Genomic DNA, 26,877 nt, shown 5'->3' with positions numbered 1-26,877 from the left:
CCCACACAAGGGCTAAGAGACTGACCTCTAACAGACCCCATGCAAAGAAATAAACAACAAATAAACTGAAACAAGAGCTCCTCTCATACCCCCTCATGTTCTATGCAACCTCAACAAGTGCTTTTATTTCCTGCTGTTCAGTTGATAGAAAGAAGCACTAACAAGGGACAAAATACAGCCCTGTACAGCTAAAGGAGTATTTGCAATCAGATTAGCAGATGACTAGCAAGCCATCCAGATAAAATGAACGATCGTGTGTAAGTCTCTCAGTCTAAAATCACTGTGAATGAAAATGCCCATGCTGCTTTTATTGTGCTCTTCTGTGGAGAGGAATCATTTCAGTGTGCACATCTTAAACGAAGCTGAAAAACGACCGTATGAAAATCCTGCCAACCCAGCCGATGCCAGATCGAAGGCAAACAGTGACCCCTAATGTTTGGATTCTGAAACTGCAGCTCTGAGATAACAGGCGTGCAATGCTTTCTATTGCGCATGCGTGTTCCAGTGCTACCTGAGCCGGTTGCTTTCTGAATGGAATGGCATTTGGATGTAACCGAGAAAGAGATGCAACAGCCTGAGAGCACTGCTTGTTATACAGTAAGTACATCATACACATTATATTATTTTAGCTTACAGCTGTATTTTTATGCTATTACTCAAGGTGATTTTAAATATATATGCATATATCTTGTAAAAAAAAAGTGCTGAAACACTCATTTATGCAACTATTATTCATGAATTTAAGATATGAGAAGTACTAAAATGATTTAAAACATATGCTTCATTTTTATCTAAGATTCCAATACTGATTTTCAGAATGGAGTGTACAGCTTTCTGCCTGCAATTATGTGTCTTTCCATTTTAAAGCAGCATCTGTTCTTTAGTGTACAATATATACAGTACCAGTCTCACACTGTACTTACTGCATCTGATCCCTTTTTCATTTGGACCTCCATAATGCAATCATAAAATGGTTCAGGTACTTTACTACTATGAGTTCAGTGTCCAGACACAAAAGTAACTTTTTTGTTCAGAATTTGGTGGAAAATTGTCTTTTCTCTCTGTTGAATGTGTTTAGGAAGACCAGCAAGGCAGCTTTAATTCATGCACTCTCCCCTTTAATCAAAAATCCATATATTTGTGGTTGCCTTCACAGTAAAAAGCAAAATGTTTTACTAAAAAGGTATACATGAAAATAACATAACTTAGCAAAATGTTTTACTAAAAAGCTATACATGAAAATAACATAACTTAGCTGTTTTTTTTTTACTTTTAGTTTAATGTACATTTAATATAAAATACATTTGAAAAAGTTAAGTCATTGTTCTGGGAAAGGGAACAATAACTTCCAGTGCCATTAAGGCACTGCTGCAGTTTCCTTTGTGATTGTATAATATCTCTAGGGCAGACACTTTTAAAGCCTGATAAAAACAATGGGAAATACAGTGACTGGGGTAGGCTCTGAGTTCTCTGTGCGTGGGGGCAGTGCAATGACTGCAGTAGACTCTGATTCCTGTGTGGGGGTCTGTCACAAGTAGTCCAGTGGCAGTGGCTCTAATTTTATGCCCCTCAGTACTGTGCATCATTCTCTATACCCACTAATAAGTTATTAAACAATGATATTTAATTGAAAAAAATAGATTAATTCACAAATAGGATGTGTTAGATTGGAGCATTTTATACATGATATCAAATCATTACTCTTATGTCTTAAAAAGGTCAAGTGTCTTAAGATTGTCATGTAGAGACAGATCACATAGTTTCTCCCTACAGTCACTGCCACAGTATTAAAAGGCATGTTTGTGTTTCACATGGAGCCAAGCACATTGTGTTACATTTAGTTTGTATCAGGAAAAGGTTGTCTTTTTAGTGACTGGCTCATACGGAGAATATCCCCTGAGTAGATTAATGTGAATATGGAATCTGATAAAATCCCTTCTGTAGCCAAACAAAGTAACACTGAGTGACTGGTTGTTGGAGCTGGGAAAACAACTATCTACCGAAACCCTGAAGCTGACAGGGAGATAATAGGTTGCGGGGCTGCTAATCAAATTCATTTCCATTCAGTGCCACTTCCACAGTTCCCTGCAGATCTCAGATAAACAGCTACCTTTACTAAAACAATTTTAGGGGATTAGTTTTAAAATTTTGATGCAAAATGTAATTTTCTTTTCACGGGTAGGTTTTTGTAGTCTATTTTTGGGGTATTAACGATAGGGTGAGTTGAAAATATTTTTATCTTATGTTTTTCAGATGCGGCTGTGACATTTATTAAGGGGTTTGCTCTTTGGTGACATAAACCATTATAATCTATGGCAAAATCAAAATTAATGTGTTGGTGCTACATCAAAATATGAAATTTTTAAAGCCACCAGCATTTTTCGTCCTAGGATTTGCGTCGAATTTCTGCTTTCCGCGAAACGGGTGCAAAGATTTGGCGTTCAACAAAAGACAGTTAAAAAAAAATATAGGTCTTGACTATGACATAGAAGCTTAAGCTAATGGCACCTAGAGATGTGTGACCATTGTATCATATGATTAAGGAATACACTGCTTACAGAAGACTCTGGTACTATCATGTGGAGATTGTTTTTAGAATGGGGTTAAATCAATAGGCAAAAAGTATGTTTAGCCCTATTCATTGAGCTCATGGAGAAAATGGGTGCATACTGTCTCTTTAACTGTGGAAGTTAAAAAGCCCTGTGTGCCATTAGCATTAGGGCTAGAGAATTACATCTCTCCAACTAATATTGAACATAATTCTCAGAAGTGTAGTTAAGAGTCTGTTAGGCTAATTATGATTTAATTATCTGTGCATTTTTCTTTCATTTTTAGGGTAGATATGTCTGAACAAACTGTTCAAACAAACAGAACATCACATAAGCAGTTGTCCAATTCTGATTACACATGGGAATATGAATACTACGAATATGCGCCTGTTTCATTTGAAGGATTAAAAGCTCATAAATGTAAGTGTCTGGCTTTTGCATAATGCAAGAAAAAAAATAAATGTTTATATTCATGACAGAGCTATTCATTAAAAATAGGTATGTTTACCATTTAGCTAAAAGCTTTTGAAAGAGCGTACTGAGAAATTCATATATTAGGCATATTTGTAAACATTGCCATGTTAATTTTTGGAAATTCTACAGGTGGCGGAAACAGTCTCAACAAGAAAATGTAGTATTATGTAGGGAATCTCAGCAGATTACCGTATATACTCGAGTATAAATCGATCTGAATATAAGCCGAGGTACCTAATTTTACCTAAGAAAACTGGAAAAACTTATTGACTCGTGTATAAGCCTATAAGGTGGGAAATGCAGCGGCTACTGCTAAGTTTCAATAATCAAAATAAATACGAATACAATTACATTAAATGAGGCATCAGTGGGGTATATGTTTTTAAATATTTATTTCAAAGAAAAACAGTAAATTAGCTCTGTAAGTGGAGAAGAGGGTCAACAAAAACAATATGGTATCAATAATGATACCTTAAGAGTACTACCCCCTTAGCTCAATCAGCAACCTAGCTAAAACAGAAAGAGTTAAAATCATTCAAAACAATATATAGATTATATAGAATATAAAGTGCAATGTCTAGTGCAGAATGGGACAGGTGAGAACAGTAGATGAAGATGAATTTGGGAGCGGGCCAGGGCACTGGAGGGTCTGGTTGCGGGTGGCCTAATTTGCACACAAAAGACAGAGGGTGCTAGTCTGAAGGCACCCGACTCGAGTACTTTTCAGCACATTTTGGGTGCTGAAAAACTAGGCTTATTCTCGAGTATATACAGTATTTTTTTACCTAATTGGTAAACAATGCAAATATACATTTATTTACCTTACTCCTAGGGCTCTGCTGTTTAGGGGTAAAAGAGCCGAGGATATTAGCTGGAGCTGGAGGAAGTTAAGGGGGAGCTGGGGGATGCTGGGGAGGATGCTGGGAGGGAGCTGGAGGATGCTTGGGGGGAGCTGGAGGATACTGGGGGAAATGGAGGATGCTGGGGGGAGCTGGAGGATACTGGGGGGAGCTGGAGGATACTAGGGAGGAGCCTGAGGATGCTAAGGGGGAGCTGGAAGATGCTGGGGAGGATGCTAGGGGAAGTTGGAGGATGCTGCAGTGGGGAGCGGCCCATAGTATAGGGACACTGGGGGAGGACCAGCAGTGTTTTAGGGGACCCTGGGCTGGCTAGCAATGTTTTAGGGGGTCCCTGCCCTGGCACCAATGAAAAACATAACACCTGGCTACCAATGTTTTAGGTGGGCCTTGGCTACCAATGTTTTAGGGGGCCTTGCTACCAATGTCTGTGTGTCCTTTCCACTGATGGGACTTCATACAGCTCTGGTGATTTTCTGAGTTTTGAATTGTTTAGAAATGGGTATTAGAGATGCTGAAGGTCAATATGTAGCAAGGGATGCTTGTGCTACACTGAATCTGTCATGATATACAGGTGCCACAGTGCGTAATGAAATCCTTATGGCCACAATATGTCATAAAATGATTGGGGCCACTGTGTCTTCTGGTGCACTTTGTGTATGTTATGCTTTTCAGGTGTGGTTTTGTAAAATGGGCCTGTTACAGTTAGAGCAGCTTTGTCAGGTGATCCCTGAGTGAGCACACAGAACTTTACTAAATGGTGACTTAAGATTTTCTGATATCATGTGCCAGTTTTTCCCCATCACACTGAGCAGGTGATTCAGTCATGTTTCCTTGTACCATGCTACCACCTCCCAGCTAATAGGTAGTGGGTAGTGATTACTATTGGCTGTTGCTTTCATTTTTCTTGCTGGGAGTTGCATAGACCCTGCTGATTTATAAAAAAAAAAAAAGGGTTAATCACTGGGGGAATGTGTATTCATTTGTTAGGCTCCCCAGTGAATATTATAGCTAACTCTTGGCCAACAGGTCTGTGCACTTCTTTTCTAAAAAAATACCCCCTGGGCACAATTCTATTTATTGCCATAAGCCGCATCAGCGAAGAGGAGCACTAGACCAGGGTCTGAATTTAGCACTTATTCACTGGGGAATGTCTAACAAATTAGTATCCCCCATCTATTAACCATTCTTTTCCCCTTAAATTATCCATATAATGTAGACATTTTGCTAGCTTGTTAAATGTGTTATACTCCAAATACATCATATTTGGCATGCTAACAAAATGTTGTTTTTTAACATGGAAAATATCTTGGCAATACATGCTCCAGAACAGCTTGAAAACTGTATAATTATTACAACATTTTGCCACTGAAACATTATGAGAGTATGAATTAGTTTTAAATACTTTTTACAGGATTTGGGAAAATTGGAACTAGTACGAAACGCAAATTTGTGTCAAATGTTAAGACAAGTAATCTTGTAATTTTATAAAAGTTTTCTGACACCAAACCCATTTTACTTAACTGCTTTACTTTATTATGGTCACTCAAGATCACAGCAACAGTTTTTTTATCTAAAGATTGTAATTTCCTTTGTGCACGAGAGGCTGCAATATCATGACAATTCATATTACCTAAGATAAAGTAACAGAACTGATATTTCATGGAAACCATGCAGATATATTTGTCCTGTTTGTGGTTCATACTTGCAAGATAAGCATATAATATACTAAATTAAGTGCCAACATTATTTGTATTGCACCAGAATTTATGGCAGTATAAATGCAGTGTCAGTGTCATGATTTATGCCCTGGGAACATGTAACAGTATCAGTAACAGTATCACAAACATATGTGTAATGCGCCAGAACACATAGAAGTACAAATACAATGTAGATTTAATTTAATAAATTAAATCAACTTAAACTTAAAGCAGCTTTAAAATGAAAGTACTTAGGAGTAAGCCACATAATAAATGTGCAAATACTGCCCTAGAACCTGAATGAGCAAAATATATATACAAACCATAGGCAGTATCACACACTATGGTTGCAACCTGTTTGGTTTTTGGAAGGGCTGTCTGGGTCCAAACTGCCTGCCCGGTTTTTCAAATTAGGCCTTCCTTTGATTGACGTGGCGATTTGTCCCCGTGTCATTTCCCTGTCCACTGATGTCACTCGTTCCACCCTGTGATATCATCACCCCACCCCCTGATGTCACTTGCTGTCCCCCACTGCCCAGAAGGTGGCACAAAACATTCATAAATTGATCAAAAATGTATACCATACCAAAGGGACAGAGGTACCATAGTGCTCCATGATCCCAGAGCTCTTTATTTACTCCTAATATATTTTCTCAGAGGAGGCTTTGGATTTTTTAAAGCCCTCATGAATCTAGAGTAGATCTACATCCAGAACAGAGCTATCTAGTAGCAGCACCCTACTCCTAAAGTAACAGTCATCGTTAATGAATTTTCACAAGTGTTAATAATAGCTATTAAAAGGAAAGCTGGTACAAAGGTGGCACCAGGCATGATTTCACAGTACTTGCTCAGCCGTATTTGTTAAAATAGGCCATTAGAATATTGTTTGTTAGCAGTAGAATGTGGAATGGATCACACATACAGAAGAATGTAGAGGACACTGTTTTGGGTTTTTTTTTTTTTGCAATAATATAAAGCAGAGAAAGAAAGGGAAACAACTCCAGGGGTAGGCAGGGTGTAATCATCAAAGCAAATACCAAGGACATCTCTTGAATCACGACTTTACACAATAAATGCCATATTGTGAAATTAGAGTGTAAAAAGGTCACAAGGCACAAGGGTCAGAGATAAAAAATAGAGGCTAAGAAAAAGGTCCCTGTGTAGCGTAGATAGCCTGCCTTTAAAGTAATTGCCAATATCTTGAGCTGTACGGGAGAGCAGGAAATTGAGAGTGCAGTAGAAGAGCTTTGGTTTGCAAGTTTATTTGACTAAACAGAGGCTAAACAAGTGGTGAAGCATTGCAGATAGAAAAGCTGTGACCATAATGTGATTTGCATGCTGGATTTCTTAGTGCATAGTTTGTCATTAATGTAACCCAAAACATCTTGCACTGGAATGACCTGAAAAGAGTATGTGTGAATACATACATTGTATACAGAATAAGTCTGGTCAAAAAATGCTAGAGATATCAAAAGAAGGGGTTAAAAAATATTTAATGGTTTTGGTGAATGTGTATTTAAAATGGCATCTGCTGTCTTAAGCAAATGGAGAAAGCTTCTTGGGCAATGCAATGCCCTATGGCAATGGTTTCTGCTGAATAAATATATTGTTCTACGTGGCACTAATGTGGCAAATCTATTGGCAGTAAAATGCCAAAATGACTTTCCACCTCCTTTAAAGGGGGCCTGTCGCTCACTCATGAAAAGCTGTATAATAAAAGTCCTTTGCAAATTAAACATGGAACTTAAATTATTTTTTTAAATTAAAATTAAAAATACGCATAAAAATATATTTAAAAATCAGAGCTGTCAATTATATACTGCCTTCCCCCACCTCTGCCTGACTTTCCATTCTGTGTTTCATAGATGTTACTGCATTCCTCACAGTCCCCTCTCCTCCTCTCGGCCTATAATTGCATGGGCATCAGCATCAGGTTCCCTATTCTGGTGCATAGACAAGATTTTGGGATGAAGCAAAGCTTGTCTCGATAATAGTGTCCACAAAATGGTGTCGCCTGCTTTCTGTGATTTTGAATTCAATGACTGATGGGAACAATTTGTAAATTTGTAAATAATTTATAGAATGTAAGTAAAGTCTATTTTGTGCAACTAACATAATTAAAAAGGACTTATAATTATTTCTTAGGGTGACAAGCCCCTTTAAGGGCTATGGTACATACTGAGAGACAACCAGGCCCGGATTTGTGGCGAGGCCACAAAGGCCCGGGCCTAGGGCGGCAAATACACAGGGGCGGCATGCCGCCCCGCCGCAAGCAAATGTTAACATTTTGCTCCCATACGGAGCAATGGGGACATCTCCCCACTGCTCCGTATGGGAGTTCCAAGTTAGGCGCTTGCGCATGCGCATTAGCGATAGGGGGTTGTTCGCGCATGCGCAAGTTAGGCGCATGCGCATTCGCTTTTACGCGGCGGGGGTGGGGGGGCGCTGAATGGAGGCGGCCTTGGGGCGCCCCAAGTAGAAATCCGGCCCTGGAGACAACCACAGTGGTCAAAACACCTACACCCACACTTGTTTCCCACTAAAATGTATGACCCTGAATTGGAAAACAGGCATTCCTGAGGAATGCTACGTGTGCCATAGAACTAATAGTGTTAAGGACTCTAAGTAACTGTAGTGATCTAAATCTGTGGCCACCGACATAAATGCTACTTCAGAAGTTTTAACTATTTGGATACATACTCCCTATGGAAACAGAAAAACATATGGAATGTCGACTACAGGATGCTCTGTTTGGCAGTACTCTTGGTCTTTATGCCTCCAAACCTTGCCTCCAAGAAATTTAAAAATAAGCACCTGCTTTAAGGCCACTGGGAGCAACTTCAAATGGGTTTATGAGCAACATGTTGCTCACAAGCTTCTGGTTGGGGATCACTGGTATAGACTACATTGTGCAATCTCCGCTTCATTATAATACATTATAGGCACATTCACTTACCTTGATGCAGTGTGCAAAGTGCAGTTTTGATTGCAATCACTATGTTTTTTCCCCACAATGCAGCATTTTCCCTCAGAATTATGGTGTCATTGCAGGCAAGATACAGGTCTCTGCCCTCCAGAAATAGAGCACCAGAGACCAGTGGCAATTCTTTCTTGCCCTTTGAACTTCTTGTAAAGATGTGTGACAGACAGGTAGGCTCTTCTCCTAGCTACTAGGAGCTGTGTGCTTTTACCTCCATGGGATAGAGCTTGTGTGCTATCAGGGCCCAGGGCAAAGATTTTATTGGTGGGGCCCCACTGCCCCCAAGAACTGTGTTATAGAAAACCCCTCAAGCATGTGAATTTCCATATAATAAGGCAGGCAATGAAGAATTGGTCTGCACTTACTGGATGATGCCCAGGTGTGTTTCCCTATACCAACAGCCATGGGTGCATTAAAAATAACAAAATGGGTGTATGAGCAAAAATAGCAATAACATTAAAATACCCACACTGTAGACATACAACCTGATGAAGTGTCTGCTTCTTTTGCACAGTTATTAAAACAGTCCAGGCTGCTATTCTAGAAGCTGAAAGAGCAAATCTCTTTCCTGTGCAATAGAACCCTCTCAGCACACAGCAGCAATGAGCAGCAAATTAAATGTAGCTGTGTGAATTATTTGTCAGGGTTTTTAGTGGAAGGCAAATTCTTTTTCTTCATGATCAGTAAGAGTTTATAAGTTTATAAGTTTCCTACACTATTGCAAAATTGCTACTGCTATTTCTCTAACTTGCTTTCTGTTACTTGCTTGTACCATAACACCTCTGTTAAATTTGCACAGTTGCCTTAGAAACGAATTAAAGCGTTGATTTCAGAGAGATTTTAATTCAGACACATATTGTCAATTAGCATTGCCTTAGTTACAGAATCACTTTTTGTTGTGCTTCAGTAATTTTAAAAAACAAGTACCATTTAAAGGAATCTTCATTATTTATTTAAATCTTAGATATGCAGTTGTTATTCAGGTGTATTTTTGCATTGTTGCTTGCTTCCTTTTTGTTTTGCATCATTGAAAATGATGCTGTTAACCCACCACTCAGGCCTGGTGAGTTACAACATTTGGCAACTTCTAGAACAGTGCTGTCCAACTGGCGGCCCGCGGGCCGCATGCGGCCCGCGACCCCCCTCTGTGTGGCCCCCCACCTGTCTGGCTGCTTTGATGGCTTACCTTTGAGTAAGCATTAAATGGTATCAGTACTGAGATTAACTGCCCCCCTACATGGTTCTCACCTCAGATTCAGGCTGTAATCCTCCTGTATTGTTTAATCATGTAATCCCCTGTGTTTTTCACACCTTTTATCTCTGCATTGTTCACCCCCTGCAGTGTTCACACCTCAGGCTCAGACTGTAATCACTCCCATTGTTCACTTCTTCACACCTCAGACATAGGTACTGTAGGCAGAGTATGGCACATACAGCCAGCATAGGGCAGGTAGAGTATGGCACACACAGGCAGCATAGGTCAGGGAGGGTATGGCACACACAGGAAGGGTAGGGCAGGCAGAGTATGGCACACAGTCAGGGTAGGGCAGGCAGAGTATGGCACACACAGGCAGGGTAGGGCAGGCAGAGTATGGCACACAGAGGCAGCATAGGGAAGGCAGAGTATGGCACACCCAGGCAGGGTAGGACAGGCAGAGTATGGCACACACAGACAGCATAGGACAGGCAGAGTGCTGCCTGTGTGTGCCATACTCTGCTTGCCCTATACTGCTTGTGGGAGGTGAACCTGGCAGGGGGTTGTTGTGGGAGTTTGTTAGCAGTTGGAAATAGCCATTAAATGGTCCCTAAGGTGTGTAATTATGTACTGGGGGTTGCTCTGCTATCCACAGACGAGGAGGAGGCATATGGAATTTAAGGGTATATCTTAATATGACATAATTCTTTCACATATGAATGATGGTTGATATCCACACAGTAAGGACCAAGCATTTGGGATTTTGCTGTGCTACCACCATTGTGATAAAATAGGTGTGGTTTGAAGTGGGTGTGGTTTCAAAAGGGGGAGTGGTCAAAACTGGCTTCCATTAGCGGCCCTCTACCATGTATGCTAGAGAAATTCCGGCCCTCGGCACCGTAGAAGTTGGACAGCACTGTTCTAGAAGATCATATTTTGCTGTATTTACAATAGAATCGTATCTACAGAGTCTTTGTGATGGCCTCTAATGTGGTGTTCCTCTTTGGATCACTGCACCTGAGTATATGCACATGAGTTTCTATGCTGACAGGTGATAGCTATGTTACTAAACCTTACTGCTTTCCTCAGTGGAGCCTCTGACTCCCCTTCTAACTACCCTCAATCTCAACCCTAAATCCCAGACTCCAAGGGGCCCATTTACTTACTCACGAACGGGCCGAATGCGTCCGATTGCGTTTTTTTCGTAATGATCGGTATTTTGCGATTTTTGCGGAAAATTATCGCGACTTTTTCATTACCAATACGATTTTTGCGGAAAAACGCAAGTTTTTCGTAGCCATTCCAAAAGTTGCGATTTTTTCGTAGCGTTAAAACTTGCGCAAAAAGTTGCAATTTTTTCGTAGTGTTAAAACTTGCGCAAAACGACGCGCCTTTTAAGTTTTAACGATACGAAAAAAGCGCAACTTTTCGCGCAAGTTTTAACGCTACGAAAAAATCGCAACTTTCGGAATGGCTACGAAAAACTCGCGTTTTTTCGCGCAAATCGTATTGGTAACTAAAAAGTCGCGATAATTTCCGAAAAGTCGTAAAGGCGCCGAAAAAAATCGCAAAAAATACGAATTTTTCCAATTTTTGTCGGAATTCGTGTCTTAGTAAATCAGCCCCCTAGAGTAAGCTGTAGCAGAAACTTGCTTTCAAAGTAACTAGTACTGCTTCTTTGTGAATCTTCTCCTTTCTGATGAGGCCTCCTGCCTCAGGCTAATAAGAACCCTTTCCACAAGTGGGGTCTTAAGACACTGAAACTTGGGATCCAAGCGGCAATTTTTATGGAATTGTAAGGGAAATTAAGTATAAGCCTATTATCACAAAAAACGCAAAGAATGAAGTATTATATGTTTCAACAGGACTACAGGATAACAATTTTTTAGATAATAGATACATACCCTTAGTTGTGCAGATTCTGTGTTTAACTGGGAGCCAAAAGAGATTCATGACACTCTTCCTCTTTAAACAACTAAGAAGGTTTGGTGATATTTTGCAATTTAACATTTTTAGTTGCCTTCAGTTTTGTTATTAAGAAACATTTGAAACAAATATTTATGAAACAAAGTGCACTAAATCTAATCAGGGTATTTTTTTTGCTTGTTTGGTATTTGTTCTGGTAACTGCATTTTACAGAAGAACATTGTGTTTTTATATTTTTCTCCAGTGATGGTAATTATTAGGAACAGTGTACTTTCACTTGAAGTAACGCCATGAGATTTGCAACTGTTAAGCTTTCATTTTCTTTTCAATTTAGTTTTCTTTTTATTATAGAGTTTCATTTGAATAAAAACACAGGATCCAGACAGTAAATGGCTAATTATAAAGTTCTGCTGCAGAAGTGAGCGCAGTTATTAAAAAAATATTAAATCAGGCTGCTCATAACCACTGCCCTGGTTAAATGCATGCTTTTTAGTGCTATTAAAGCAATGGTTTGTTCTTTGAAGCTTTAAGAAATACAGTACATGGTCATAATTAGATGGTCATAATTAGATAGGACTATTAGATGGACTATATTTCAGATCTTCTGCAAGCTTAGACATGAAAGAGGTACGTTTATCTCTAAGTAAATCAATTTTTAAATATAAGTCATATATTTAAGCCATCCAACCCCTTCTTGAATGTATTGTATCTACAGCCATTTCAGGGAGAGATTTCTATATCCTTGTGCATGCTACACAAATTAGTCCCTTGCCAAGATACCACAATTCAGGTAATTCTAATGTATTGTTGCCCCTCCCACCAAACAGCCAGTCAATTAAGTTAAATGATGATTAACCCAGGGTTGGCCCAGCAGCGATGGTCCACCCCTTTTTCCCACCAGAGGGGACTGTTATAGAAACAATCTAAAAATATATGTAAATATGTATATTTTTTCTGAAATGTTTTTGTTTTTAAGAAATTCTTGATTGGGAATGAAAAGGTTTACTCTTTTTCTTGTAGGAGAATACATCTCACTCTTGTCTGCTCTTCTGGCCATACCTTTTGCCTCTGCAAAAGATAATGTAGAGGTGGGCAGGGGTGAACAGGGATGTTACAAATAGCAGGATAAAACATTCTTGCTCTGTTTTGGTTTAAAGCAGGAACAAGTGAGAGAGTGTGGGAGAAGAAATAGGAAAGAATAAGGAGAGACTAAAAGAAGGAGTAAAAATAAGGGAGAAAAAAGGAGAGAAAAATCCAAGGAAAGCGAGTGCATAAAAAAGAACCAAATGTAATGGGCAGGAAAATGTAGGTAAGGAACATGGTAAACAGAATTGGTAATGAAGAGAGAATAGATAGGGTTGTAGAGAAAGGTGAGAAAATCAAAGTAAGCAACAGCAAAATAAAGGAGAGGTGAGCAGTAGTGATGAGCGAATCTGTCCCGTTTCGCCATAAAATTCGAGAAACGGCAAAAAAATTCACGAAACGGTGAAAATTCACAAAACGCATTTGTCACCCGCGTCTTTTTTGTCGCCCGTGGCTATTTTTTTGTCGCCCGCGGCTATTTTTTTGTCGCAGGATGAGGAAAGACGGGCTAAATTGAGTGTTTAAGATTGGGAAAGGAATAGAATAGTTGAAAAGTGATACTTGATAAGAGAAGCACAAGATAGGCAGGATACCAAAGAAAATAGAGGCAGAAAGTATGAAACAACCAAGTAGGAAAACAGTAGTGAGTTCAGGATTTTTTTACATGTGTAATATACAGTACAAGGTTGTTACCTGAACCCGTATTTTGCAGTATTATACATTAGATTAGATATAGATAACCTACTTTGGTTTGGGGATGGGAAAATATTTAGAATTGGCATCGCTTTTATCCTACTACATTTTAATGGGGCATTATAAATGAAATCCACACTGCATTGACTCTGCATGCATTGTAGCCCAATATTACATTGTCTTTTACTGTATATAATGTGCACTGGGTGCCAGTGGCCAATATTCTCATTGTTTACAATACCCATTGCTTTTCACGTTATTTAATGTGCTTTTCGTGCCCGTATGCAATGCCTTTACTAAATAATGTGATGGAGATGCTATTTCTAATTGCTCTTATGTGTTATATGGTGGGGATAGTATACCATTGCTTTCGAAGGGGCAGATTAAGTATGTGGTGTAAAAAACAGCAGCAACATACTCCACACATTGCCAGGCTTTGCCGTGCAAAAAATACTGTCATTTTTTACATGGTTTATCCTAGAGTGCCTTCCATCAGAAATAATTGCATTATTAACAGTTTATTTTACACAGATTTTTTTACACCGTTTTTCCAGCAAATTTTGTTTAACACAGCATAATAAATAGCCCCCATAATGTAATGTGTCCTGTAACAAAATGAACCCCTCTATTTCTATTGCTTCCAGCACGCATAATTCAGAAAAGGTGTATAATGCCTGTTTAGAGATGTAAAGCCTGAAACACTGTAATTTTAAGGAGCCAATAAAATGTGTATATTTTTTTCTAATTGGTATATTAATGAGTCTAAAATAAATTACAATGTGTATTCACAATATAAAATGGACTTGTCCTTTTGTTCACAGTATGCATGGTTATTTTTCATTTATAAATAATTGATAGAGATAATCCCCTGCCATAACTGTCCTCATAACATATTATAATCATCCTGCTCTGGTATATAAATCAATTTCCATTAGAGTCAATCCATTTCATTCCTTATTTCATTATTATTTATCCACAACACGCAATTGCAGTGACCCTTTGCTCACTGTGTGGAGAAGATTGATTGGCAAGTTTTCCCAACTAGCCCAATGTTAATGTGTAGCATAGTGATACAAGATCCTCACACACGGCTATTGACTAATAAATGCACTTCTTTGGCCTTCACATATTTTAGGTCTTCAATTGTGGTTTTGCAGTTTTACTGAATTGTATGCATATGTGTGTTTTTTGAAGAATGCATTTCTTTTATTTTATTTTATATTTCTTGTAAAGAAAAATTACTAGCCACGCAGTATGGGGATTTTACATGTATCTAAAAAAAAAAGAAGGATATGGCTACCCAATATTATACAGTGATGCTGACATCCTTATTTAAGAAAGGAAAGCCCTGAAACTATCAACACAGGGGCTACATGACAAGGGATCTGAATGACCAGCAGCCAGATTACAGTGGTTTATGTTTAGAGATCCCTTGGGTACCTTGCCCCTCCCTTGGGGTAGCTGCTTATCAGGCAGTGAGGATCCTCTTTGTATGAGGAGACCAGGACACTGATGTGATGCTTAACCAGTAGAACTTATTTATTGTAGACAGAACAGACAGACAGGTTATCCAGAAGCACACTTGCAGTCAGGGTACACACTTCTCTTTGGAGAACCTCTCTCCCTGGGGCTACCCACGGTACTCCCGCCAGAAGAGACCTCCTTTGGGGTTCCCTCCGGTACTCACGCCAGAAGAGACCTCACCCCGGTACTCATGCCTGAGCACCCACTGGATTAGGAATCTCCTAAACTGACCACTATTACCCCCTGACTCCAGCGATGTAGTGCTGGGGGATCTTAATCCTACTGGATCCTCTCGGGGCAACATCTGCCCTTACTAAATAACCTATCTATCACTCCCAGAGTGATCTCTCACTTCCCAAGCTGCTATCTAAACACAGGCCTGTTATTCACCCCTCCACCGAGGGAGGTCCCAGGCAGAAAACCTGCTGAATCAGGAAACTTTCCCTTTTTATATTCTAACACACCACCCAGTGGCCACTGCTACAAAAACTAGGACCACCTTTAGGTGTCCAAATCCCATGAGGCCACCCTCTAGTCCCTGTCTAAACGGGAACCCTCCTGGGGGGCAATTTTGGGGATCCCTACATTCTCCCCCTTCAAGAAAACTGTCACCTCCCGGCTGACATACCTTATACAAACCATATACCATGCTCATTTCCATTTACATCCACTTTAACAGCCCCTCCTGGTGTCTGCCAAGGGTACAATGGGTAACCTAGGAAGGAATGTAAGGCACAATAAACATTTCCCACCACCCCATAGTCTTTGTGAAAGTCCCCAAAAAGAGTATCTGTTCCTTTAAGAAATTACACAGACTTCAAATAACTGAAAAGATCAAAGTCTCCACCTCTCCTTGAGGGAGTCCATGTCCCAAGGCAATCAGTGCCCTGGGATAACTCCAACCAACGGGTTGGGCACTTGAACCAGTCCTCACTTGACTGATCGACCCTCCTGTGTCAACCTTCCAGCCGGGGGTCCCCCCATGGCCAACAAAAGATCTCCCCTCCGGGATTTTAAACAGGAACAGTCCTTGCAGGTAACCCTCACCCACCCCCACAGTCCCTTCTTGGGAAAGCACAAGTCCCTCCTGAGGGGTACAACAAAACTGTAGGTGCTACTTCCCCTTTAAACCCAGTCCCCTCCAGGGATTTAGCACACCATGCTAGGTGAATCTCACCTTTATATCCTTATATTATGCATAGTACTTGGGGTGAGGCTTAATCCACCTGACTAGACACTCCAGCAGATGGATTGCTAGAGTGAACTATTATAGAAACTCCTAAGCTAGAACTCCAGCCTGTAGATAACCTTTTCACAGAGGGGTAGTTCCAGGACTAAAACCTGCTGAACATGGGAGTCATCCCCTTTTATATTCCAACACACCACCCAGTGACTGCTGTCTGAACTGCAGAAAAACTCCCTCTTTTAGCACAAAAACATCTAGGACCACCTTTAGGTGTCCAAATCCTATGAGGCCACCCTCTAGTCCCTGTCTAAATGGGAACCCACCTAAGGGGCCCAAATCTGGGGATCCCTACATATAGATAAAGTTATTTGATTCAGCCTCTAATTTTACTGGGCCTTATCGAGTTGCGGATGTCATCTATATATTATATAGATATTATACAATATATAATATATATTATATAGTATACAGAGAGCTGTAGTTGAAGTATACAAAGAGGGCAGTGGAACTTAGTCAGGAATAGGGCAAAGCCTGAATGCAGTAACTTTCCCAGGCTTTGGGTTAATAAGTCTGTACATTGCATGGTATTTCTGTTTGATATAGTTACTTGATTCAGCAGCCTGTAGTCAGATTCTTACCTCTAATTTTACCGGGCCTTATTGAGTCATGGATTTCAGCTCATGCTTAGAGCACTGTTACTGCGGATGGAACCTACATATAGTATAATCCTCTGTTAGTATGTCTAGTAGGTGTTCAGATACCGATAGGTAAGTATAAAAAACAGAGCCTGCTTATTGTAGCTTAGTTGGGATGCAGCCGACTGGTAGTGAGGCAGGTGCTTGACGGGCATGAATCCTGTAGGAGTGATGACAATTGTCTGCCTGGTTACACTTGCCCACCCAACCCCTAGCGGCTGGGTGCCTGGCTTGTCAGGTAGCCCAGGAAGGCAGATGCTGGTTGATTATTGGCATGTATTGGCATGTAGTTATCTCTTATGGAATTCTGGCTTTGAATATTGCCTTGGGGTGAGGCTGGCAAGGTCCTATTTATTTGAAAAAATATGAATAAATGCTGTGGCCATTTCATCCATTTCTGGCTCCTGGTGTTTCATTAAGGTATGCAACAGTAGGGTTCAGAGGGATGGTTGAAAGTGAAGGGTCAGTTGAGGAGTCCCCTTGTCAATGGATTGCTCTGTAATTTCTACAGCCATTCTTTATGCCTGCTTCACATTACCTTTTTATATTAGATTCTTGTCATATAGGATTGATTGTATCCTAGGGTTGCAAATTTTGCTGGCTAGGCAAAGGGGGACAGTGTAATGGTTTGGCATGATGGTGTTGGCAGTGTGTGTGATGGCATTTTGGTGGTGTGATGGCATTGGGCCAGGGTCATTGTGTCCTTTGTTGCTGAAAGAAAACCGAGTAGAAAGTTTTGAGCCAGTCAGCCCCTTGAAAAATCAGGCAGTGGGAAATCCTATTGTGTCCTCTGCACTATTCTGGTGTATACGTGTGAGTGACGAAAATAACATTTTGTGAACCCACTACTCAATAAATAGCAATTTGCAGTAATTACTGCTGGAGCTGTCTTCCATTCTTCAGTGTTCATTGCCAGTTCTTTTGTTTAACACTGCATACAAATCAAAATACAAGTATGGGATCCATTAACTGGAAACTTGTTATGCCATAGGCTTTATTTTAATCAAATAATTAAATTTTTAAAATTTGATTTCTTTTTTCCCTGTAATGATAAAACATTGGCTTGTACTTGATCCAGCTAAGATATAATAAATCCTTATTGGAGGAAAACAATCCTATTGGATTTATTTAATGTTTACATGATTTTTAGTAGACAAGTATGGAGGCCCAAATTACAGAAAACCCCAGGTCCCTAGCTTTCTAGATAGCAGGTCCCATACCAGTACAGCAAAATCACATACCCTTATTTGTGCAGTCTACCTATAACCGATTTTTTTGACAAGACACTTTTTATATACATTTGCTGTCCTATCCAAATAGGATATGCTAGACGAGGGATTGCCAATGGTTTTTTTCTCACAAGCCACACACACATGTAAAAAGTGTTGGTGAGCCACACAAGCATGAAATAAGATAATTTTAGGATGCCAAATCAGGACTGTGATTGGATATTTAGTAGCCTGCTGGCCTGCAGAAGGCTCTGCTTGGAGTAAAGCTGCATCTTTATGCTTCAAAAACCTCCAATCCAGAAATGTAAAAAAAAGAACAGCAGAGCATGGTAGCGATCTCTTATGGAATTCTGGCTTTGAATATTGCCTTGGGGTGAGGCACCTACTTTGAGGCCACTGGGAGCAACTTCAAATGGGTTGGTGATCAGCATGTAGCTCACAAGCCACTGGTTTAAGATCACTGTGCTGGAAGAAGTCTGTCACAGGCCCGTTTTCTCTAGTTTCTCACCATCTAGCTGTAAAGATAGTTTAACTGCAGCAGTTTTTGTATGTGGTTTTGTAGCTGTATGTGTAGCATTCTGGAACTTTATGAAAGCCATCTCTTTGGCAGCAGTAAAGTAAATTTAAAAGACTGGCATATTAAAAAGCAACATGATATGAGGTGTATTCTTCTTTAAGCTCAAAACAGATGCACAGGCACATACATGAAATGCGTGCAGTTTGTCTGTGGTGCTTCTATTTAAAGCAGACTTGCTAATGCAATGTGAGAAGTTGTTATGATTGCCACATGCAGAGACTAAGTACAGTAGGAAACATATGGATGGTACAATCTTCCTTTTTATGTGTATTTATGAATATATGATAATGTCATTAAAGTAGCTCAGACGACAGACATGCACAAATTCAAATATACTCAAGATGCACAGTATGTGGTACTCCTGTAAAATGAAGCCCTTTTGTACCCACAGCATAATCAGAAATTGTGATTTTGTGTGACTAACAATGCAGTGTGCATTAATTATATGTTGAATGCCTTAATATTTGTTTAACACAAAAGCAATATAAGGCATTTAAGCTGTGCTTTTCCCAAGTACATGATACAAAAAAGTTTTCTTGTATTTATGCTTGTCCTTGCATGGAGTGCTCCAGTGAATCACATATAACCTGTAATTGTTTCCACTTCTCTGTAGAACAGGGCACTTGTTGCAATTGCAGGTCTTTCTTTTCAAAATTCAAACAGCCATGCCAACCAGATTTTTATAGGTGTGTTTAAAAAGGCTTTGAAATATACTAAAAATTGTCACTTCAAGGCTATGTAAAACCACTTGTAGTTATAAATCTGAGGAATGATTTTATGCAAATATGTAGCCAATTAAAAAATTCTGTGGTAAAAAAAAAACCAGTCTGAAACCAGAATAACATGTCACCATATTTTACACTAATTTTCACATAAATTATTTTTGACCTAACAGTTGCACATGATTGGCATAGTTTTAGATGTTACTATGGTCTGAAAGTAAATATATACATATAAATGTAAAGAAAGAGCTCCGCACACACAGGGGCTTTAATGCGAAAAGAAAAAAGTGTTTATTAAAAAAATGATCAACGTTTCAAGCACAGACGGTGCTCTTCCTCAGGGACAAACCCTGTCCCTGAGGAAGTGCACCCCCTGTGCTCAAAAAAAAAAAAAAAAATATATATATATATATATATATATATACATAAATCTGTCCAAAAAATGCAGCTCATCCCATGAATCAATCAAAACTAATTGGGTGCACGTAGGTGAGTGGCTTGTATTATATACTATACACATTACCCCAGCACTCCATTATATAGCTTCAAAAATTAAAAACCAAGGGGCGCATCAGCTTATGTATACTTTGTACAAACCGTGTAACTAAACGTGTCTCTTTTCACTAGAATGCAGACTTTTTTTCCTCAGTGTGTGCAAAATTGGTTTTTAATTTTCTCTTGAAGCTATATAATGGAGTGCTGGGGTAATGTGTATAGTATATATATATATATAGGTTTTTAACAGATATGAATTGTGATTTGGGTACATAGACTTTCTGTTTGTGAAGCACTTTCATAAGTGCGTTTTTTGTGTGTATTCAGTGAGTCTGGCAGTCATTAGAGGGGATTATAGGCAGATGGGGGATGTTCTTTTTTCCCATAAAAACAATCAACGCACCAGAGGCCCCCCCTTTAGATTAGAGGAACGGAGCTTCCATTTGAAGCAGCGTAGGTGGTTTTTCACGGTGAGGGCAGTGAGGTTGTGGAATGCCCTTCCTAGTGATGTGGTAATGGCAGATTCTGTTAATGCCTTTAAGAGGGGCCTGGATGAGTTCTTGAACAATCAGAATATCCAAGGCTATTGTGATACAGAAAAAAATCTGCTGCTGCACACTGACTCCTGCTTCTCTGTGCATTCCCAGAAAGCTGCTTCTCTGTCAGGCATGCTCAGAAGGCTCTCCTCTTCGACTATCCTGTAGTCGAAGTGATAAGGAGAGCTCAGCAAAAAGAGGGGGCAGGGCTTCACACTGTAAAAGAAAATGGAGGAAAGGAGCTGGAGATTTCAACTTATAAGTCAGAAAAACCAGATCAGACTGACTGCATGGTATGTTACTCTGGGGGTTTAGAGTCATTTTAAAGAGAAAAAAAAAGGTTTACTTCCTCTTTAAGCTGCAAGTCTCAGTTCCCCCAAGAGACCTGTTTAGTAGTGATGTGCAGGTTTAGAAAATTTCGACTGGCACCAGATCCTAACCTGCCCACTTCCAACCTACCCAACCCGGCTTCTGCCCTGTATTAATAGACCCATGACCACCCTTCTAAGTGCAGGTGTTGCCTGTTAAGTATTTGGTGGCTCTCTGCCAAAAGCCTACTTGTCTAACTAAATTTGAGAACCTTTGTATCTTTTTTGGCATTCAGTGCAGGAGATCAATGGGAAATGAGGGACTTTTTTAATAGGAATCTGGGACTGCAGGCTGAGCTGTTAAAGTCGGGACTGTCCTATGAAAATCAGTACTGTTGAGAGGTATCTACTACTAATAAGCCAATAAAATACAGTACTGTTGTGTACAGAAAGTGGCAATGACTCAAGGGATGAAAGCATTTTCTACTATATATATATACCTTGTAAGACCTGCAGTGAGTGTTGCAATAATAGAATACAGAAAGCAGCGGAGAGTATTGTGTGAAAGAGATTTATAATGGAGAAGATTACAAACCAAATGACCGCAGATAGAATTGGGATGCAATTCACTGAAAGGCTCTCTTTCAACAACACTTTTGATTGCAAAATGTATGAAAAAGCATCAGTAGCAGAATGAAGTAAAGGGAATGGACTATTTTTTTTGTGCACATAACAGTATGTACTAAGTGCAATGAGAACTGAGGTAAAAGAAGTGGATAAAAGAACATATTCTGCACATTAAATGGTTAAGCCTGGAGAGTAAAAACTGAATTTCTTATATTGTTGGTAAGGCTAAAAAAAAATGACTGAAATATCACAATTAGTTCCTTCAGAGGAGATGCAGCCTAACAGAGTCTGCACTCCTGAGGAGAAATGGTATTTTTTAAGAAAAGCCCACTAGCAAGCATTCTGCAGCCGAGACTGAATGGGGCTCCCAATGTGGGCGGCCATGCTGGGGATGAATGAGTACTCCAGCTTTCTCATTATGCATATGTGTGATGTAGGAATGAAGGGTGTAGTGACCAATCCTACATTGCACACATGCATATAATGAGCAAGAAAGCAGGGCACTTGTATGGTTAAGGGGCAACAGAAGTTAATTTGATATATTTAAAATCACTCGGCGCCCCACACCAAAGGGTGCTCCCAGTGCAGGCAGCCATGTTAGGGCACACACATGCACATCATGAGTGAGTACTCCAGATTGAAGGTTAAAGGGCAGCAGAAGTTAATTTGATATATTTGAAAGGCTTAAGGCTTAGACATTTTCATTCAGTGGAGTTATTATAGAGAAAGCGGGGGGGCGGATGTGGAGGGGAGACATGAGTGGGGGGTAGGTGGCTGGGGGCGGGAAATATGTGGGCATCAGATCTGAGTATGGATCACTGTGAACTGGCCTCTATCGAAGATTTTTTTCTGGGGGGGGGGGGGCGTAAAACGCTGCTGCTTTCATTCACTTGCTTTCATTAGTTGCTGCTTTCAACTAAATTTGAACTCCATCTGGATAAAAAAAATTAAGCTTGGCCAAATGAATGAAAATTCAGGTCAATGAATATTTACTAATTTTGTTATATGAAACGGAAAAATGCCCTGTTTTGTGGGGGAAATAACCCTGCTGTGAATAAAACACAATGTGAAAAAACTGACAAAACTTTGCAGTGTTTCAGTTGTGCATACAATCTGCTAGAGCAATGCAGAGAAGAGAATGGGACATACAATCCTTATTGGAGTTAACACAAAGCTATTAGGTTTAATTCATGTTCAAATCATTTTTAGTATAGAAAGTATGGAGATCTAAATTCCAGAAGGATCCATTATCTGGAAAATCCAAAGTTCCAAGCGTCTGGATAACAGGTCCCATACGTGTAATTAAAATATAATTAATAAAATAATTTAAATTATGTAATTAATATATATTGGATGCAGTTCCCCTATAAATATATGTAAGATAATTTTTATGACCGGTCTATTTTATTAGATGAATATATATGTATTTCCTTTTCTGTTTTGCTAATTAGCAGTTTCAGACTTTCATTGCTTGGTATATGCCCTACTGTTGTGCTGTTATCCCCATAGTAGAAGTAATGACGGTATATATACTTGTCGGTAGAACAAATATAACAAATACCACCAACCACTAATGGTTGTACCACAGGCATAGTGATTGCTGGGGCAATCCTACGACTTTGCAGAGCACCTGGCATCATTACAGGAGACAGATGTGTCCTTTTTATAGAGCTAAGTAAAATGAATCATCTAATTTCACGAAAGGACCAACAGGCACATTACGTTTCCTCAAAGACCCCCTGTGTGCTAAGCAGCATTTTCCCAGCAGGCAATCAGATATCTCCAGGTTGCCTTCTTAGGCATTCAATGAAACTTTAATGTAGCTACAGTACAGTATAAGAAGAGAAATTACCTTTCTTTCTTCTTACTGTGAGCTCAATGCTGGGTAATGTAGCTTGATAGCAGAGAATTGCACATTTGGCTTTATGCTCTTTATTTTGATGTAAATTACCTTCATTTTGAACAAATCTTTCTCTAGAGTATGTGTAAATGTTTGTAAATGTTATAAAAGTGTTGAGTTATAAAATATGCATTTGGTATATATCAGCTGAAATCCTTATCAACTGATGTCCTTCAGTAGGGATTTAAAGCCATAAAAGCCTTATTCACACAGTTTCATTAGACTGGTTTAAAACTGACCTTTTGCAGGGTTTTCATTTTCATTTACCAGGAAATAGTTTAGGTTTTTTTATAGATAAAACGTGTTTGCTATATTAAAGCAATTTATTAAAGATTAAGATCAAAACCTTTAGGTTTTAATCAAACAAAAAGTAATTTAAATATATATAATGTTGCTATGTAATTGCGGGATTCAAATTTCTTGGAACTAAAGGACATGCATGTTGGTTCCCTTTATTCCCTTAATTACTGAATATACCGGAAATGATCAGTACACAGTGTAAGTTATTTACTATAGTTTGTAACCACATTGGCGCCTCTATTCATATGTTTCTACATTTTTTTGGTGCTTTTCCTGGATTTTCTTTAGAATAATAGACAAAGGGGCATATTTATATATATATATATATATATATATATATATATATATATATATATAGGGTGTGTAGCTGTTTAATGTGAGAATACACTGTACAACAACAATTGAATGAATGTGTAGCTGACTGTAAAACGTGTTTCGTGCTTGACTATAATTGCTTTTATTGTTTACACCACGTTTTACTTTTTTCCAATATTTCTCAAAAAATACTAACTTGCTTGCAGTCCAGATGCTTTCCGAAACTATGTGTGATATATTTTATAGATTTAACCCATTCCAGATAAAACCTAGACCAATTTTAGCCAGGTTGAGTCAGTCTTACTAGCTGGATGGCAGTCCATTTACCACCTTGGGAATTTTTGCAGATTATGCCATAAAAACTTTGGCAGCTGTTTACCCCATGTCAGTGGACTGCTTGGATTTTCACTATCTCGCTAGTGTGCATGATATGTCGTTAAAAACTGATGGTTATAATCTATACTCATTTTTAGGTGGGCATTCTTCTTGCATGTGCTCTGCTGACAGTTAAATGCACAGTGTTACCTAGCTGCTACAATTATTTTGTCAGCAAGCCAGTGATTATAATTTTTTTTTAAAAAAGAAAATGACCAAAGCCAGTAACCTCTGATAAAAAAGGCACATACAGTATACAGAATAAGTAAACCTTTTCTCTATAACTACTCTAAATAATGCCTAGAATAACATACCTTTCTATCTGCATTCAGTCTCATATCATTTTTAAATCAAAAGCTGAAAACTACAGCTCATTTAGGCTACTTCCTAGTCTAGAAAGAAATGACTCCCTCTATTGTTTTCTGAGCTCTCCTTCTCTTTTGGCCATTAAGATGGTCAAATAGGTGTCTATTGCTCATGCTTGCTGCCTTCTGCTCCAATGGAAATCAGACGTGCAGGAGGCACCTCTTTAACTGTCTTCACAGTCAAAGAGAGAAGGAGAGCTAAAAAAAAAAAGGGGGTGGAATTGTAAACGTGAGGAAGAGCTTGAAATGAGCTGCAGTTTTCAACTTGTGATTTAAAAACAACATGAGACTGAATGGAAAAAGAATGGTATGTTATTCTGGGGGTTCTTCAGTCTTTTTAGGGATTTTAATTTAAAAAGGAGTACTTGTCATTTAAAGAACAAGAACTTGCATGCTGGAGCAGCATATATACATATATGTATTTGAAGAAATAAAACTAATATGTCCTGGCTGCAAACTAACATATGTTTCTTGACTTGCAGACTCAATTGTAATTGGATTCTGGGTTGGTCTTGCAGTCTTTGTCATATTCATGTTCTTTGTTTTGACTTTGTTGGCCAAGACAGGAGCTCCTCATCAAGAGTAAGTCCATTGGTTTATCCATGTTATTATGTCTGTATGAATATCTTTACTTGTGTAGCACTACAGTGCTGTTCATACAGGGGACCAGACTTGCAATAAAAAAAAAAAAATATTTACACATTTACACAGTGGGCAGCCACTTACATCATATCAATTGTATGTGATTTTCATTTGGCAAATAGATCATATTCACACAATTGACTTTACAACCAATTTCATGCAACCCCAGAAAAATCAATGAGGATATAAACTCCATAAAGATCAATGAGGATATGGTTCACACCATCACTCATGTAACTCAAACCCCTTCTTTCATAACCATTTTATCCCCCTATGAGAAGATTTGTTGCAGCTACAATTGCTTATAAACGATACATTAATGATGCATGTCAAGAATATACTCTGTTTCAGTACAATATCCTGCCCACAGCAATATATTATGGTAGCAATGGAACCAAAGATAATAAAATTAGCATTTTGCACTTTTAAGGTATGCTTGAAGATGGGGTAAAAAATAACACCTTTTTCGTGAATAAGTTTTATTACATACACTGCGCTGTGGGGCAAATGATAAAATTCACTGTCTTCCTTCTGTTAGGGAAATGGTCGATAAAAAGTTTCCAGGCTCGCAAAAGCTATATTAAATTTGCGCATAGGCATACATTTTGTGTTAATGACTTTTATTACATTCCCCCATAAAGGTTTACATGATACCCTATGGCAATGACTGATCTCGATCAGGCAGGTTTGATCTTCCAGCTGGATTGGGGACCATATTGGCTAGTTGATGCAGTCCTTTGTCTGGGCCATATATCCGTCATTTTAATTTGATTGTTTTAGCCTGATAGTCCAGTAAAATCTCTTAGATTTTCAAGGCCCAAAGCCTATTGAATGCAGGAGTCCCCAAAAGAAAATCCCAATTTGATTTGTGTAAATCTGGCTTCATGTATTTCGCTAATAGGCAAAGAATAACTTAACCGTGTCAATTTTGATATTTAACTGAGCAGTAATACCCCTTTGTACAACACAACATACAGTAATGACATGAAGACTAATGTAGGAGCAGTAGTGGCATAGATCTATGAAGGGTTTCTATCATGTTCATAATTTCTTTACTATAAACCAAGAACACAACTCCTCGTACACTCATCCAAATTGTGTTATATATTTTATTAATGTGTGACTGCAGTTGATTTTTTTTTTATCTTTGTAGAAATGTTGATTCATTGGAGAAACAATTCAGAATGGACAGTTTTGCGCCTGATTTTGGAAGGAACACTGAAGCTGACACTGACAGAATTTTCTCTCGCAATGTAACAGAAGAATCACGGTCTCTCTTTCACTGCTACATTAATGAAGTGGACCAGCCAGAAAGAATAAAGAACAGGAACAGAGCCATGGACAATGAAATTATCATTCAGCAAACCATTAGAAATTCCAAGGTAGAAGAGGACATTAATATGATTGCAAAGTTCAACATCCCTAACTTTGTTAACACAGACCAGAGTTCTTCAATTGGTGATGATGACCTTCTATTATATGATCCACCAATGAATTTGGAAAACAAAGCAGTCCATACTAGTTTGTGTGACTTTATGAACTGATTAAACAGCAAGCAAAACTGTGGCTGACTGACTGATTTGAGTTTAAAGGGGAACTCCACCCAAACACAACTTAAACTTTT

At 39.0% G+C, this 26,877-nt stretch overlaps 1 protein-coding gene across 1 annotated transcript; it reads left to right on the top strand.

Annotated features, from left to right (window-relative positions):
• The first annotated feature begins 510 nt into the window (after positions 1–510).
• mrap2 (melanocortin 2 receptor accessory protein 2) lies at positions 511–26,877 on the top strand. The gene is made up of 4 exons (XM_002933917.3): positions 511–597; positions 2,836–2,969; positions 25,094–25,193; positions 26,407–26,877. Exons 2-4 carry the CDS (start codon positions 2,843–2,845, stop codon positions 26,795–26,797), a joined length of 618 nt encoding a protein of 205 aa, XP_002933963.1. The 5' UTR covers positions 511–597; positions 2,836–2,842; the 3' UTR covers positions 26,798–26,877.

The sequence above is a fragment of the Xenopus tropicalis genome, chromosome 5, assembly GCF_000004195.4.
Source record: "Xenopus tropicalis strain Nigerian chromosome 5, UCB_Xtro_10.0, whole genome shotgun sequence".
Classification (NCBI taxonomy): Eukaryota; Metazoa; Chordata; class Amphibia; order Anura; family Pipidae; genus Xenopus; species Xenopus tropicalis.
The sequence above is the reverse complement of the archived record's forward strand: the minus strand, read 5'-3'. Positions and strand labels throughout refer to the sequence as shown.